This window comes from Bubalus bubalis, chromosome 3 (genome assembly GCF_019923935.1).
Source record: "Bubalus bubalis isolate 160015118507 breed Murrah chromosome 3, NDDB_SH_1, whole genome shotgun sequence".
Taxonomy (NCBI): Eukaryota; Metazoa; Chordata; class Mammalia; order Artiodactyla; family Bovidae; genus Bubalus; species Bubalus bubalis.
This window is the reverse complement of record NC_059159.1, coordinates 475,619-490,395: the sequence shown is the minus strand read 5'-3', so window position 1 is coordinate 490,395 and position 14,777 is coordinate 475,619. Positions and strand designations below refer to the sequence as shown.

Sequence of the window (14,777 nt, the reverse complement as noted above, 5' to 3'; positions counted from 1 at the left end):
CTCACCTCTGGCAGGAGCCCAGCTCACTTGATACCTACTCTGCTTTCTTAGGACAGAGAACTCCCCGCTTCTGGGCAATATTGCCAGCAGTCTGGAAACTCATTTCCTTTGTTGACATTGAGTTCGTTTGGCTCTGACCCTGCCAGCACCGACTTACAAAGCCAGCACCATGGCCATCCCAACGGGGAGCGTTTTAGCAGGAAAAGGGTTTGTTGTTTGTTGTTTAGTCGCTGAGTCATGTCAGACTCTCTGTGACCCCATAGACTGCAGCCTGCCAGGCTCCTCTGTCCTTGGGATTCTCCAGGCAAGAACACTGGAGTGGGTTGCCATGCCCTCCTCCAGGGGATCTTCCCGACCCAGGGATCGAACTGCATCTCTTGCATTGGCAGGTGGATTCTTTACCACTGAGCCTCTAGAAAAGGATACAGGTTTCAAAAAATTACCAAGTGCCCCAAATCCTCTTCCAATGACGTTCCGTGGCCTTGAGCTCCCATTAGGCGGGCATCAGGCAGATGTGTGCCCTCAGCTCCCTGGTGAGAGAAAGACGGGCTCTCTCCAGACGGAAAAACTTGACAGGGTGAAGTTTCTGGTCCCGGAAGCTCACACACGGAAGTCTGGACTCTCGGCCACTGGGCGGGACAGACCCAGCAGCCATTCCGGGACCTCTGGAGTGGTGGGACCAGTGGGCTCTTAGCACCGGACTGAACCGGCCTGTGCCGGTTGTCGGCCGTCGGCGCGTAGATCTGGGAGACGGGCAAGCAGGTTGCGTGCAGGAAAGCATCACAGCTAGTACTAAGGTAGGGACACTTGGGTCCAGAAGAACCAGGGACTTCATATTTTCCACAGTGGCCCGACTGCTAATGCGTCACGGGTCCGCTTGTCTCCCGAGAGAGTGGCTGAGTTGCCATGACAACAGAGGCCTGCCAGCGGCCGGCGAATCCAGCAGCAGTGACAGCCGGTGTGGACGTGTCCGTAAAAACATTTCTCATCAAGAAGATGACCTCACGTGGTTTCCCGTAAATTTTTGCTCTCCCGAATAAGTTCTTCACTCACCACACCGTTTGGCTGCCGAACAGCTTTTTCCTGTGCTGGTCATGAAAGAGACTCGGTAGGGACTTAATTCAGGGACATCTGAGGCTCTTAACTGTAGCCATTCTGCCAGCTTGGCGAGGACAGAGGCAGACTGTCTTTAAATCCAGCTGCAAATGAGGAATGATTTCAGAACCTGCGTCATGTGGGGCGAAAGGAGGCAAATAAGAATCCCCAGGCCAGATTCTGGCTGCTGTCTGTTTTTGTAACTAAAGTTTTACTGGAGCACAGCCACGCAAGTTCACCTGTTCATTCACAAAGTTCTTATGCTACCTATGCGTGCCAAGTCACTTCAGCCATCTCTGACTCTTTGCAACCCCAGGGGCTGTAGCCCGCCAGGCTCCTCTGTCCATGGGATCCTCCAGGCAAGAATACTAGAGTGGGTTGCCATTTCCTCCTCCAGGGGATCTTCCTGACCCAGGGATCCCACCCACGTCTCTTGTGTCTCCTCTGTTGGTAGGCGGATTCTTTACCATTAGCACCACCTGGGAAGCTCACATCTCCTGCATCAGCAGGCAGGTTCTTCTACTGATCACGCCACCTGAGAAGCCCACGATCCCTATGAAAGGTTGTTTTGATCAGAGACAAGCGTCACCTCACAGCGCAGCATGTGATGAGCATGGCCAGGCTTCGCTTCATTCTTCCTTTAACCAAAATGTTAGTGCAGACCTCACGCCGAGTGCAGCACTGGGGCTGGGGCTGCGGGGCAGGGGTGGAGGCTCGTCCTGTGAAGGCACAGCTGCCCTGCAGAGCCAGGCGCGAGCAGCCCGCCGAGTGGGCATGGACGAAGGAGGCTTCTGCTCAGAGAGGGGGCGTGGACAATTCCTTGAGAGCCTTCTCGGCCACTAAAGCAAACACGTCAGATCCCACATTCCCCCAAAGAGCAGAGCACCGACATCCTGGTGGTCTGGTCATGCCCAAAATCTCCCGAAAGCTTCTTCACCTCCTGCCATCTCCCTGGGAGCCGTTAACCTGAGGGGTGTTAACCAAGTGACCAGTGGGTAAAACCCCTCTGGGGAACTCACAGGTCATGACCCAGGATCTGTCAGGTGCGGAGAGCACCGCGGGATCCATGGGAAACCAGATGCTCTTACAGGTCACCATTTTTCAGGAGTCCAACTCTTCACCTGAAAAAGAAACCTCTGTTCTCCTTCCTGTGCCTTTTAACGCAGCAGTGAGTCACCCCACAGCCTGCCGTGAAAGCATTTTCCTCCAGGGAACACACACTCCCTCTTCTTGCGGGCGCAAGTTATCTTTCTGCAAATCTTAGATTGGAAAATCTACAAATAAGGGAAGAATCAGTACACAGTTACTTACGTTTATTTCTTTTATTACGTTAGATACAAAGTTATCTAACATAGTTAAAGATACAAAGAGTTTCTTGTATGGGTGAGGGCAGCTTCTCGTTCCTTTGTAAATGTCGCCCTTGGGGTGAGTGCAGCGATGACGGTAGGAATAGACATCTCGAGGCCCCGCTTCCTTTCCTCACCCGTGTCCCCTCCCACCGCCCACCCAGCACCGGCACCCAGCTTAGTCAGTTTCCTGTCACTTTTGTCCCTGAGGAAATGGCTGACTGTTTTCACGTGTGTGTTATTGTTTAGAAAGCCAAGCTTGGCCCTGCCGGCAACAAAGTCATCAGTCCCTCCGAGGACAGGAGACAGCCTTCCAACAACCTGGACAGAGTGAAGCTCACGGACTTCAACTTCCTCATGGTGCTGGGCAAAGGCAGCTTTGGGAAGGTGAGCTGGCCGTGTCCAAGCTGGGTGGGGCTTCCGTGGAGGACGTGGGGCCGGTTGGTCCAAGTCTCCCCGAGGACTCCGGGGCAGCCCTCTAGACGTCCCCTGGTTCCGCCACATTTTCAGGGGCTTCCCACTTCAGCACATTAAAAACGACTTATCCAAAAAGCCAGACAGGGCCCCCTGTGCCACCATTTCAGGGTTCAGGATGGAGTCCGCGCCACACAATGGTGGCTGAATAATTTTCACAACTGAAAATTAAATGTTGGCTTGTAGTAAATGAACATAATAGTTGAGAGATACCAGACCGGGTTTCCTCTGTGTCCAGTCTGCGTATCTGCATCTGCTGGGTCCAAATCTCACGGCGGAGCCAGGGGCTGGCTTCAATCCTCCTGCTTTCTTTTGGATTTGGGTCCTAACTCCTGGCTTGTGAGGAGCATGTAAAGGTCAGTCAGGTGTCTGCTCTGAGGGTCCTCCAGAGAGTACTCCTGAGATGACGGTGCTCCTGAGATGACGGTGCTCCTGAAGTACCTGCTGATGCAGAGGAGGATGTCAAGCATCATTTTCAGCGGCCGCAATGGCGCCCTCGTGTGGTTATGGCCCACACAGCATGTACGTCTTGGTGGCCTAGAAGCTATCAGTCCAGTCCAGTCACTCAGTCGTGTCCAACTCTTTGCGACCCCGTGGACTACAGCACGCCAGGCTTCCCTGTCCTTCACCATCTCTCAGAGCTTTCCCAAACTGTATGCTGGAGGAGTTTAACTTGCAGCAGTCTATGGGGTTGCAAAGATCTGGACACAACGGACAACTAACACACACACAAAACGCAGTGTTTGAGAACTGGCACCTCCTGAAGTGGAGCTTTCTTCATGTCGGTGAATCTGCTGGGACTTGCCTGGTGCTCAGTGGCTAAGACTTCACCTTCCAGAACAGGGGTTGCAGGTTCAGTCCCTGGTTGGGAACTAAGATCCCACATGCCTCTTGGCCAAAAAACCAAAAGCAGAAAATAGAAGCAATATTGTAAAAGATTCAATAAAGACTTTAAAAATGAGCCACATCAAAAAAAATCTTTAAAAGAAAATTGACGGGTCTGTACACACATTCCCGCACCCCCCCCCACCCCCGTGCCATGTGCCCGGATGTTCAGGTTGCCCTCCGTCTGCCGGCAGGTGATGCTGGCCGACCGGAAGGGGACCGAGGAGCTGTACGCCATCAAGATCCTGAAGAAGGACGTGGTCATCCAGGATGACGATGTGGAATGCACCATGGTGGAGAAGCGGGTGCTGGCCCTGCTCGACAAGCCACCGTTCCTGACGCAGCTGCACTCCTGCTTCCAGACAGTGGTGAGGGTCCTGGGACCTGCCCCCTGCCCTCGCCACAGGGTCCTTGCGCCACACCACCAGCCTTCCTCCTGGGAGAAGACATTAGCCCACATCCTCCTCTCCCAATCAGACTGGGTACCACTGGGGAATTCAGGGCATCCCTTACTTATAGACTTGGCATTAATTCCATTTGATTCTGTGAATGCTTCCGTCAAAGGTTTTCTTAACACACACCGGGCAATGTGTTAAGGCTTAGAGATACAAAACGGTAGCTCACAGTCCTGGCTCATTAAATCCTGGTACAGCTGCCAAATTGGCATCAGAGCATCAGGAGACCCATGTCCTAGAAGAGGATGTTCTTGAGTAATGCACACGCAGGGGTGGCAGTCTGGCCTGTTTTGTGTGAACGGTCCCTGAGCTCTAAGAGAGGCTTTATAAAAAGAATATTATTTTGTAACACAAGAAAATTAGATGATTTCAAGGTCCATAAATGGTTTTCTCGGGACATAGCCTGGCGCCTTCACTAACCTGGCATCAAGGGCTTTCTGACTACAAAGGCTCAGCTGAGTAGTCGCAAGACACACACAAAGCCTAAAATATTTCCTGTCTGGCCCTTTACAGAAAAGGTTTGCAGAGCCCTGTCACACAGGTTAACTTAAGAGAGGACAAAATAATTTCCACTAATCAGCCAAGTCTGGGGCATGGTGCTGGCAGGTAACCTACAAGAAATACAAACACTTAGATGTTTATATTTATATGTGTGTGTCCTATACGCCGCACCGTAGTGAGGCGTTCCCAAAGGCAAGCTCTCCATGCCTCAACGGCGGTCCTGAACACGTGGCTCGGTGATCAGCAGTAGTGACGGGCCCGCAGCCTGCAGTCCGGAGTGGATGGGGGGCCGCAGAGCCAGTCCCGGCCACCAGGGGGCAGCCAGGCGCGGGCAGCCGAGTGATGGTCCGTCTCCCAGCCCCTCCCAGTAGCGTCCAAATGAGAATCTAGCAATAGGCGAAGGAGAGGGAAAAGCCCCAGCCGGGATCCTGTCAGCCCGGTTACACTGATTAAGCTCTGGAAAGCTACAAAGCAGAGAAGTAAAATTGAAATTAAAGTTCATAACAGGAAAGCGAGGGATTGAGGCTCCCAGTGCCCTTTCCTGGCTGTTAGCTCCAGTTCTGTCCCTTTTTCCTCCCTGCACACCACTTTAATGTTTAATAACCTCTGTGAAATGGTGGTGTTTTCTGGAAGAGAGCAGAGGCCAGCGTTTACCTTGTGCTGCGCTGTTATCTCCCTCCTAAGCCCCCTCCACCTCCCATCTGTCCCAGTGTAATATCCTTATAAATGCGCAGACTCACGGAGTTCTATGACGTGTGCTTCGCGGGCCAACATGTAGCGTGTCAGCCAGAGAGAAAGTCAGAAACAGCATTTGGGCGAACGTGGATGCAGAGCACTGATCGGCCTCCCCACACACAGCCCCACCCACGGCAGAGGACCCTGAGGTCTACGGGGTAGAAGCCCCCCGACCCATGAGGTCTGCTCTCAGACACGTCTGGGCAAACACATCACCGTCCATCACTGCACTGCCGACCACTGGTTAAAGAATTGGCCCGTGTGGACTCTTCACGCCAGCCCCAACTTAGAAATGAAAAGGAAAAAAGGGAGGAAGGTTTGAGGCCGTTTCCATCATTGGGAGCATCTCTAACCAGAGGGGTGGACAGGGCAACCGAGAGCTGAAGTTTCAGGGCTATGTCATGACTTTATGTTTTCTGAGGTCCTCACACAGCGGGGCTTTTTACTAATTCTTTCTTGGGGGGAGAAAACTGTGATGGGCTCCGCCGAGCAGACGTGCCAGCGCGGCCCACGTTTCCCCAACGAGAAAGCAGACCGCGGGCTGGAGCGGGGCCCCCGGTCGCGGAGGAGCCCGCTCACCGGTCGAACCTCGGCCCTCAGGACCGGCTGTACTTCGTCATGGAGTACGTCAACGGCGGAGACCTCATGTACCACATCCAGCAGGTCGGGAAGTTCAAGGAGCCGCAAGCAGTGTGAGTAGCTTGTTAGGTGCTCTCAGCGTGGCCGGGGGTCTGGAAGTGGGGCTCCGCCAGCTTGGGGTGAAGTGCTGTTACCTCCCCAGGGCAGGACGGTCGGCAGGGTCCGCCTGCGCGCGTCCCCCGGAGACCGGAGACCGGGGACCTTCATTCTTCCTGTCGCTGGGAGCTGCAGGGGGGGCGGGCCTCGGGGGCTTGACAGCATCGGGGGGCTCCCGGCCAGAGGAGATGGGAGGGTGGGGGGCTGGTGTAGGAGGTGCGGACAGCCTGCAGAAAAGGAGCGGAGCAACCTTGGAGCCCCGGGGGCATCAGGAGAGGCGTTGCGCGGGAAGGGAACCGGGGCTGGGTGCCAGGGTGACGCCCCCGTAGGCTTCGGAGGGGCCGCCGTCCAGGAGGAGGTCGGGGGAGGTTTCAGTGGGGTACCCGCACCTCGAGGCCCGCAGGCAGGAATCCGCGCCATCAGAGAGACGCGGGCTCCAGGGAAGACGGAGAATCTAGAGGCAGGACCGTTGACGACCTGGAGAATCAGCCCGTATTCCAGGGCCAGGAAGTCACGAGTAACTCAGAGAGGCAAAGCTCTTTCACCCCCAGTGGAGATGTGTAGTGCCAGGAACCCCAGTTAATCACCTGATCAAACGTCCATCGGGCTCCAGCGGACGTTCAGTCTAAACAATAAACCCGAGCCGCCCTGGCCCACGTGGGGTGAGCCAGCCTGGGGAGACCCACCAGAGGCAGAGCAGGGCGTTCTTGGGGGCTCGCTCAAAACAAGGGCAGGGCTGCTGGTTTCTGCTTTTATTTTTCCTTTCCGTTTTCAGAAAGCCCTCGCCTGACCCGGTCTCTTATGTTGTTAGTTACAAAGCATTAAAGCAAGTGAGTGACAGAGCTGAGCCTGACTGCTCAGAGCTGTTGGAGCCAAGGGCAGAACAGCCTCCCTCCATCGAGAGGAAACCCACGGGCGTCCCACTTAGTACCTTCAACTGTATCTGTGTTGCTGGAAGGTTTTATATTTTAAAAATACAGAAAAACAGGAGAAAGCCACAGGAAAGTCACCCGTGACCCCTTCTCTCCTCCCCACCTCCCGCCAGCACTCAGAGACGGCCCCCTGCTGAGAGTGTGGTCCTTGTCATCAGGGGTCCTTCCTCCGCTCCTGTAAAAACACTCATGTAAACACGTGTGCTTACTGAAGCCTCGCGAGAGTGCTGTTTGCACAGGCAGAGTCTTGTGGCTTCTCAGGCTTCAGGAACTAAACACAAAAGCAGATTTTAAAACCTCCTTCAGTGTTTATTTGGAGTTTCAGATATTGATCCATTAACAACTCTGAAGCCATGGCTGTAACTCCTTCCTATCATGAATTATTTAAAGGGTGCACCAGGTATGAACTGTGGCCTGGGGCCCACTCCCCCAGCGCCTGGGGTGAGGGTGTGGGGGTGAGTAAACCAGCCCCAGAGTTCAGCTCACACTGACCTTTCTCTTCCAGGGCAGACGGGTGTTTTCAAACACTACCGTATTCTGTCCTTAAGGGGGAAAATGGAGATTTGCTCAGTCTACTGTAGCCCTGACACAGGACAGCCTGGCAGACAGCGACCCTTTAAAAGATTGTGCTTGGAATTTCTTTTAAGCAGTAAATTACCTGTCCACCTGCCCCAGACAAGAAGGACTTGTTTTCAGGCAGGTAATAAACCTGCTTCACTGATTTTATCAGCCGTGTCATCCCTTGGGGAACTGGGGTCATAAAACCGCAGAAGGTTGGAGCTGCCTGTAGGGCAGTGTCTCTGGCGGTCAGGCTCTCCCTTCCTGTGCCATTTTGATGCCTGATCTTGAGGGCAGAAAGTATCCAGGAGGCCGGAGGGAACAAGCCGGACGCCTGACAGACATTTTCTGTTGCAGGTTCTATGCGGCAGAGATTTCCATCGGGCTGTTCTTTCTTCATAAAAGAGGAATCATTTATCGGTGTGTATCGAGGCCCTGCTGCCCGCAGCACAGAGGAGGCTTTGCTGGCCCTCTGGACTCCATGGGCGTGTGCTTCTGTTGCGGGGAGAGGGGCTGTCAACGTGGAGAGGACAATCCCCCCTACCCCATCGTGGAGACCTGCTGGGACCCACCGTTCTCTGCAGCCTCCGGGCAAATGTGGACCAGCTTCTGGTTTCTGGATCTCAGAGACAGCATATCTCATTTCTGCTTCTGCAAGAAAATGAGCTTTTCTTTCCCCTGCCGGCTCCCTCCTCTGCCTTTCGTGTAGCGTGAGGGTCGGGGACCTGTGAGGGCTGAGTTTCTGCTAGTGATGCTCAGCAGAGGAGCGCAGGGTGCTGAGGCGGGCGGGGAGAGGGGGGCCGCCGGATCCGGTTCCTGCCGTTGCTGGTTACAGTGAAGGCAGGACGTCGGCCAGCACTAACCGGAGAGTGACCAGGACACGGCGCAAAATGGGGGGCCGAGTGCACTCTGCGGTGGTTCTCAGCCTGCAGTTTGCACCCCGGTGGGGGAGCCTGAGCCCTCTGGGTGGGACAGTAACAAACCGGGGAGTGCGGGCCCCGCGGGGCTGCTCCGCTGAGTCTCCGGAGGTTCACCTGCAGTCACGGTGGGAATCACTGGCTCCGTCACTCAGTCTGATTTATTAAGTATCTGCTGTACCCTAGGTGGGCTTCACAGGTGGCGCTAGTGGTAAAGAACCCGCCTGCCAACGCAGGAGACAAGAGACACGGGTTTGATCCCTGGGTTGGGAAGATCCCCTGGAGGACGGCATGGCAACCCACTCCAGTATTCCTGCCTGGAGAAGCCCATGGACAGAGGAGCCTGGTGGGCTACAGTCAGTGGGGTCACACAGAGTTGGACAGGACAGAGGCGCCTTGGCATGCACACCAGTACCCTAGGCACTGCGCTGCCTCCAGAGATGGAAAATCGCTAAGTGGCAGGCCCCGCCCCAGCTCTCCCAGGCCTGTAGGCACGAGGCAGAGCGAAGCGGTTTCGTGCGGAGGGACGCTGATGGCGCCTGCTTCCTTGCAGGGACCTGAAGTTAGACAACGTCATGCTGGACTCGGAAGGACACATTAAGATCGCGGACTTCGGGATGTGCAAGGAGCACATGATGGACGGCGTCACGACCAGAACCTTCTGTGGGACCCCCGACTACATCGCCCCGGAGGTAGGCCCCTCGCTGCCGTGAAGCACGACCGCTCGTGGGGTGTGGGTGGGATCCGGCATCACCCGTCAGTGTGTGCGGAGCAAATACAGAAACAGAAAGCACGAGAGCCCCGTGCACACAGCAAGGACACGTCCTGCTTCACGGAACTTTTGTTTCTGTTACACGTACGTGTGAGGTGGGTGGTGGTAAAATGCATTTCTTACAGTCACAGGCAAAGGAGTGTAAGACCCGCCACGGGGTGGAGAAGGAGGGACCTTGCTTGGGAGAGGCTCCGTGTGGAAACACGGGCTCAGGGGTGGTTCCAATGATGGGATTTTAGCAAAATCAGAGTGATTTAATGTTTTGCTTTGTTTTTTATTGAAGTATAGTTGATTTATAATGTCATGTTAGTTTCAGGTGTACAACAAAGTGATTCAGTTATTATAAGAATATATTCATGGTCTTTTCCATTGTGGGTTGTTATAAGACACTGAATGTGGCTCCCTGTGCTGTACAGTAGGTCCTTGCTGATTATCTGTTGTGTATAGAATGGTGTGTATCCATTAATCCCGAGCTTCTAATTCGTCTCTGCCCCTCTTTCCCTTTTGGTGACCACCAGTTTGTTGTCTGTGTCAGAAAACCAGAGTGATTAGCCCATCAGACACCATGCTGTTTTATAGGTAGTACTTGGTTCTCCAAAGGTGACCCGGTGTTAAAGAACCCGCCTGCCTATGCAGGAGATGCAGGTTCCATCTCTGGGTCAGAAGATCCCCTGGAGAAGGGAATGGCAACCTAGTCCAGTATTCTTGCCTGGAGAATCCCATGGACAGAGGAGCCTGGCGAGCTGCAGCCCATGGGGTCGCACAGAGTCAGACACGAGTGAGCGACTAAACAGCAGCAAGTGCCCTCAGCAGCACGCGGGTGTGGGTCCTGGAGTCTCGGCGGGACGAGCACACCCACGAGGCCTGGCGGAGCGGCTGCAGGACCATGTGCTGATGGCAGGGGCCGTGCTGCTCTGGCTCTGTTACTGCACACGTGGAGCAGTTTTCATCCTATATTATGGAGCTTCCCACATGCCAGTGACTGGGCGGGTTACCACCCTGGGTCGCTGTGTGGCCCACTTTCTGCCCTGTGGACGGCACAGTCCCTTCCCCACTGAGCTCCGGCACGGAGCAGGTGATGAATTCCAAGTTAGGCCAACCTTTAGCTCTTTGTAGAGCTCTCATGTTAGCTGTTGGTGACATTGTGGTATTTATTCAACATGCTGCCTTACGTATTTATCTTTGAGGCAGTAGCGAGGGCAAGACATGAGCTTGGAGATCTGACCAATGTGAGCGCCAATCCAGACTTTATTATTTCTAAGCTGTGGGAGCTCAAGCAAGTGACCTAACCTCTCCGAGCCTCTGTTTCTGCAGTGGCAAGTCAGGGACAGTACTGTGTTCCCTGCAGAGCTGCTCTGAGAACTAAAGGCGCCTGTACAGTGTTTGTACCCGGATCCCTCTGTCACAGCCATTATTCCCAAACGGAAGCCAGCCTTTATTCCTTTGTCAAGGGCTTTTTTTTTTGTTTGGCTTGTTATATTCCTAGTTAGAAACATAGGCTTAGAATATTTACCTAAAAACTTAAATTCTGAATTACATGTCCAGTTATTCTCTTGATCTTTAATTTGCCTAACCTCTTTACCTGCAAAGAACCACACTTTAGTTTCTCCAGGTATATCGTGAGTTTAAATATTTTTCAAATATGAAGGATAAAGAAATGGTACAGAAAAAATACGCCCTCTGGATGCAGTATTTATTCTGGAGGCTTCTCCTGGCTGACATGGATTAAACAGGCTGTTATTGTGAGCTGTGCCAGCTCCAAGTACCACCCACCAGATGCTGCCAAAGCTTGACGGCAGGGAACGGCAGCAGTTTCAGGAATCAAGGTGGCTTTGAGCTTCCTCTCCATCAAGACCAGGTCTCTGCTGATCAAACAGCTTCTCATGTTCGGTAATGCCTCAGCCATCTGATATCACCAGTGATGAGAGCATTCCACATAGATGAAATGTCCCAAATAATTGAAGTTTGTTGCCTTTTCCCCAAGGTTCCTCGCTGTATGAATTTCATACAGCGGCTGTATCACTACCAGCTTAGTGGGTTACAGCAGTACAGATCTACTCTCTTACAGCTCTGGAGGCAGGAGTCAAAATTCAGTCTCACTGGGTTACTGTGGAACTGCTGACAGGGTGACCGTCCCTGCAGCAGCTGCAGGGTGACTGTCTCCTTTTCTAGCCTCTGGAGCTGGTCCTCGGCTCGTGGTCCCCCCCGCCGTCTGCGCTGACAGAATCACATCTCAGAATCTCTCCGTCTCTTTCAGCCCCAGCCCTCCAGCCTCCCTCTCATCAGGACCGTTGGGGTTGCATGGGCTTCACCCAGATACTCCAGAGTCACCTTCCCATCTCAGAATCTATAACTTATCCACAGCTGCAAAATTTCTTTTACTAAGTGGAAGTAGCGTGTCTCCAGATTCTGGGGGTAAGGATCTCTGAGGGAAGGGAGTGTGGTTCAGCCCACCGCCTCTCACTAAGTGATACCTCCTTCCCCCGCCCGAGTGTACCGCTAACGTATCGTGGTGACGCTGAGCTTCTGTAAGCCTGTGCTCTTCGGTGTGTATGTTTTTTTAGTGCTGTGCAGCGTGACCACGTGTCAGCTGACGTCTCCAGCACCCTGTCCGGGTACAGATCGGCTGGCCGCCACAGCAGCTCCCCTGTCATCCTTTCGTAACCACACCGACCCGCTTCCTGCACCCCACCCATCCCTGACCCCCGGCAACCACTCTTCTCTCTTCCGTTGCATAATATTGTCATTTCAAGAATGTTATAGGATGCAGTCATACAGTCTCACCTTTTCAGATTGGCTTTTTCCTCTAAGCACCTTCTAGAACCACGGTCATTAGTTTGCAACACTGCTTGTACCACTTCGTCGAGTTACTTAAACACCCGAGGCTTTAGTCTTCACCTGTGAAGGGGCGTGATAATGTCCACCTCATGAGGTTGTCTGTAACTGGAAAGTTGTTGCTCCTGGCATTGATTTCTTCACTTAACTCACATTGGATTGTAAGCCTCCTGCTGTCTTCCTGCTCACTTACTTGGGACAGTATAGACTAGGTTGACTTGGAAAAGACACTTTTGAACTGAGCTTGATTGCCATTTAAGAGATCGCACCTGTATGGTGCTGGCCATGGCATGCTCAGAACTTGAGGACATGCTGTCAGAAGGAGGGATGCTAGGAACATCCCTCAGAGAGAGGGATGCTGGGAATATCCTACTGAGAGAGGAATTCTGGGAGTTTCCATCAAAGAGAGAGAAGCTGGGAACATCCATCGGAGAGAGGAATTCTGGGAATGTGACATCAGAGAGAGGAATTCTGGGAACATAACATCAGAGAGAGGAATGCTGGGAACACCCATCAGAGAGGGGAATTCTGGGAATGTGACATCAGAGGAGGAATTCTGGGAACATGACATCAGAGAGAGGGATGCTGGGAACATCCATGAGAGAGGGGAATTCTGGGAATACTTTCAGTGGGAGGGATGCTTGTAACAAGGTGTCAGAGAGGGACTCTGGGAACATGATTTAAGAGAGATATAGAGGCTGGGAACACCCGTTGAAGAAAAGGATGCTGGGAACAAGCTGTCAGAGAGGGATTTGTGGAAAAGTAACTCGGGGCCCCTTACTACACCCAGGATGACATGTCTGGCCCCAGATTCCCTCAGGTGCTGTCACCCTTCATTCCTCTCCTTGTTCCCACTGTGGAAGCGATGATAAAGGGGCGCCCACCATTTCTCCAGTGTCCCCTGTGTGCCGGGCCCTTCTTTCTTCTCCTCGTGACAAACCCCACAGAGAAACAGAACCACAGGCCCGTATTTCAGACGAGGTGACCGAGGTGGTAACTGATGGTCTGAGGTGACGTTACTACAAACTCCGGAGTCCAGCTGCTGCCCCTGGCTCCGGCCATCTCCACCATGGGAAACCGCTCGAACCCGGGCCGTTTGCACATCCAGAGAGCATCCTGCAGGCCTGCTGTGGGCCTTCCCCGGGAAGTGCTCCCCATTTACGGTGGAAGAGGTGACACAGATGGAACCAGATCTACACGCAGTTTCCACTCGACTCTCACTGAGGAGTAAGCCGGACTCCTTGGGCAGCTGTGTCAGGCATGACTGCCGGTTGTTGTGCCTTTTGCCAGCATTTTCTTTCTGTGTGTCCAGGAATTGGAATATTTCACTCAAGGAATCAGTGCAGGGTATAGAAAAGACCATCTAGGTTCACAGTCTGTGAATTGCTCAGAGGTGAAAATAGTCCTGTCCTCTGTGTAAACCTTCCTGTCAGGCAAAGGCCACGTGATTATCTTAGATGGCATTTTCCTTAACAGGCAAAGCAGAGGCTTAAATATTTGTGACTGTTTGTTCAGAAGCCTTGAAATGGTTTTTGTAACATCTCCTGAACCACTGAAGATGAGCAGAGGCAGAAAATGTCACTAACACACGTTTGCAGCCGAGATGGACACCCACAAAAGGGGCCCAGATCAGCAACTAGCTCCTGAAGCTGATGTTACGGCGACTCTCTGCTCTGCCATAGAAAGGACCTTTCGAGGTCCGCTCGAGAGTCCCCCGAGGCTTCATCTGGACCTCATCCCCCACCTGAAATTCAGCTATCCTGGCCTGCGAGATCCAGTCAGAGTCAGGGGCCTGCCGGCGGCCAACTGGACCTGAGCCCCGTCCGCTCTGGCCCAGGCGAGAGCCAGGCAGCGTCTGCAGGCCCCAGCTGCAGTGGGGGCGAAGCCTCTGGAAGGTGCACTGCGCAGAACCCTTCCTCACAGCCTGGTGGGGCAGGGACATGTAGCCCCCCTTCAGAGGGCGTCACCCACGACACAGGGACCCTCTTCTCCGGACCAAGCCCTGGGAACACAGCTTCTGCCTGCCACACTTGACACACGACTTGGGGGAGGCAGTGGTGGGGTTTGGAGCCGAGACACTCAGCACAAAGCCTGTGTGTCCTCTGCACGAACTGCATCTCCAGAGAGAGGAGGAAACGCCCTGAGGGAAAGAGCCGCGAGGTGATACGGACCACGTCTTCTGGAATGTCTGAGGGGCTCAGTCACGACCAGACCCTTTCGTCTCTAAGGCAGTGAGTCAGGATGGTGCCCAGCTGCAGACCCAGGCAGACCCCCGTCCCCCGCCAGAAGCCAGGCTGAGCCTGCAGCTCGGAGCCCCTCCCCTCGGGCGTTCTCCCCCGCTAGGGCCCCGTGGGGGCGGGGTCGCCCGAGGGTCTGACGCGGAAGCATTCCAAGTGGGCCGCTGCCGCCGGGAGAGCTCAGAGCCGCGGAGGAGCCAGTGTTCCCCTGGGCTACGACAGACGGGCTTGCAGCCCGGGTCACTCCTGGGAGGAGAGGCTTGCAGGCAAGCCCACCCCGCCCCCACTCCCCCGGCCCCG

At 54.0% G+C, this 14,777-nt stretch overlaps 1 protein-coding gene across 8 annotated transcripts in view; it reads left to right on the top strand.

Moving 5' to 3' along the window:
• PRKCA (protein kinase C alpha) overlaps window positions 1-14,777 on the top strand; it is a 294,769-nt gene that overhangs the window by 247,779 nt on the left and 32,213 nt on the right. For all 8 annotated transcript variants that reach the window (XM_044938474.2, XM_025279320.3, XM_025279318.3 and 5 more), the window contains 5 exons: window positions 2,691-2,828; window positions 3,995-4,168; window positions 6,092-6,183; window positions 8,074-8,136; window positions 9,187-9,325. In XM_044938474.2, coding sequence (XP_044794409.1) covers window positions 2,691-2,828; window positions 3,995-4,168; window positions 6,092-6,183; window positions 8,074-8,136; window positions 9,187-9,325 — 606 coding nt within the window. The remainder of the gene's footprint in view (window positions 1-2,690; window positions 2,829-3,994; window positions 4,169-6,091; window positions 6,184-8,073; window positions 8,137-9,186; window positions 9,326-14,777) is intronic.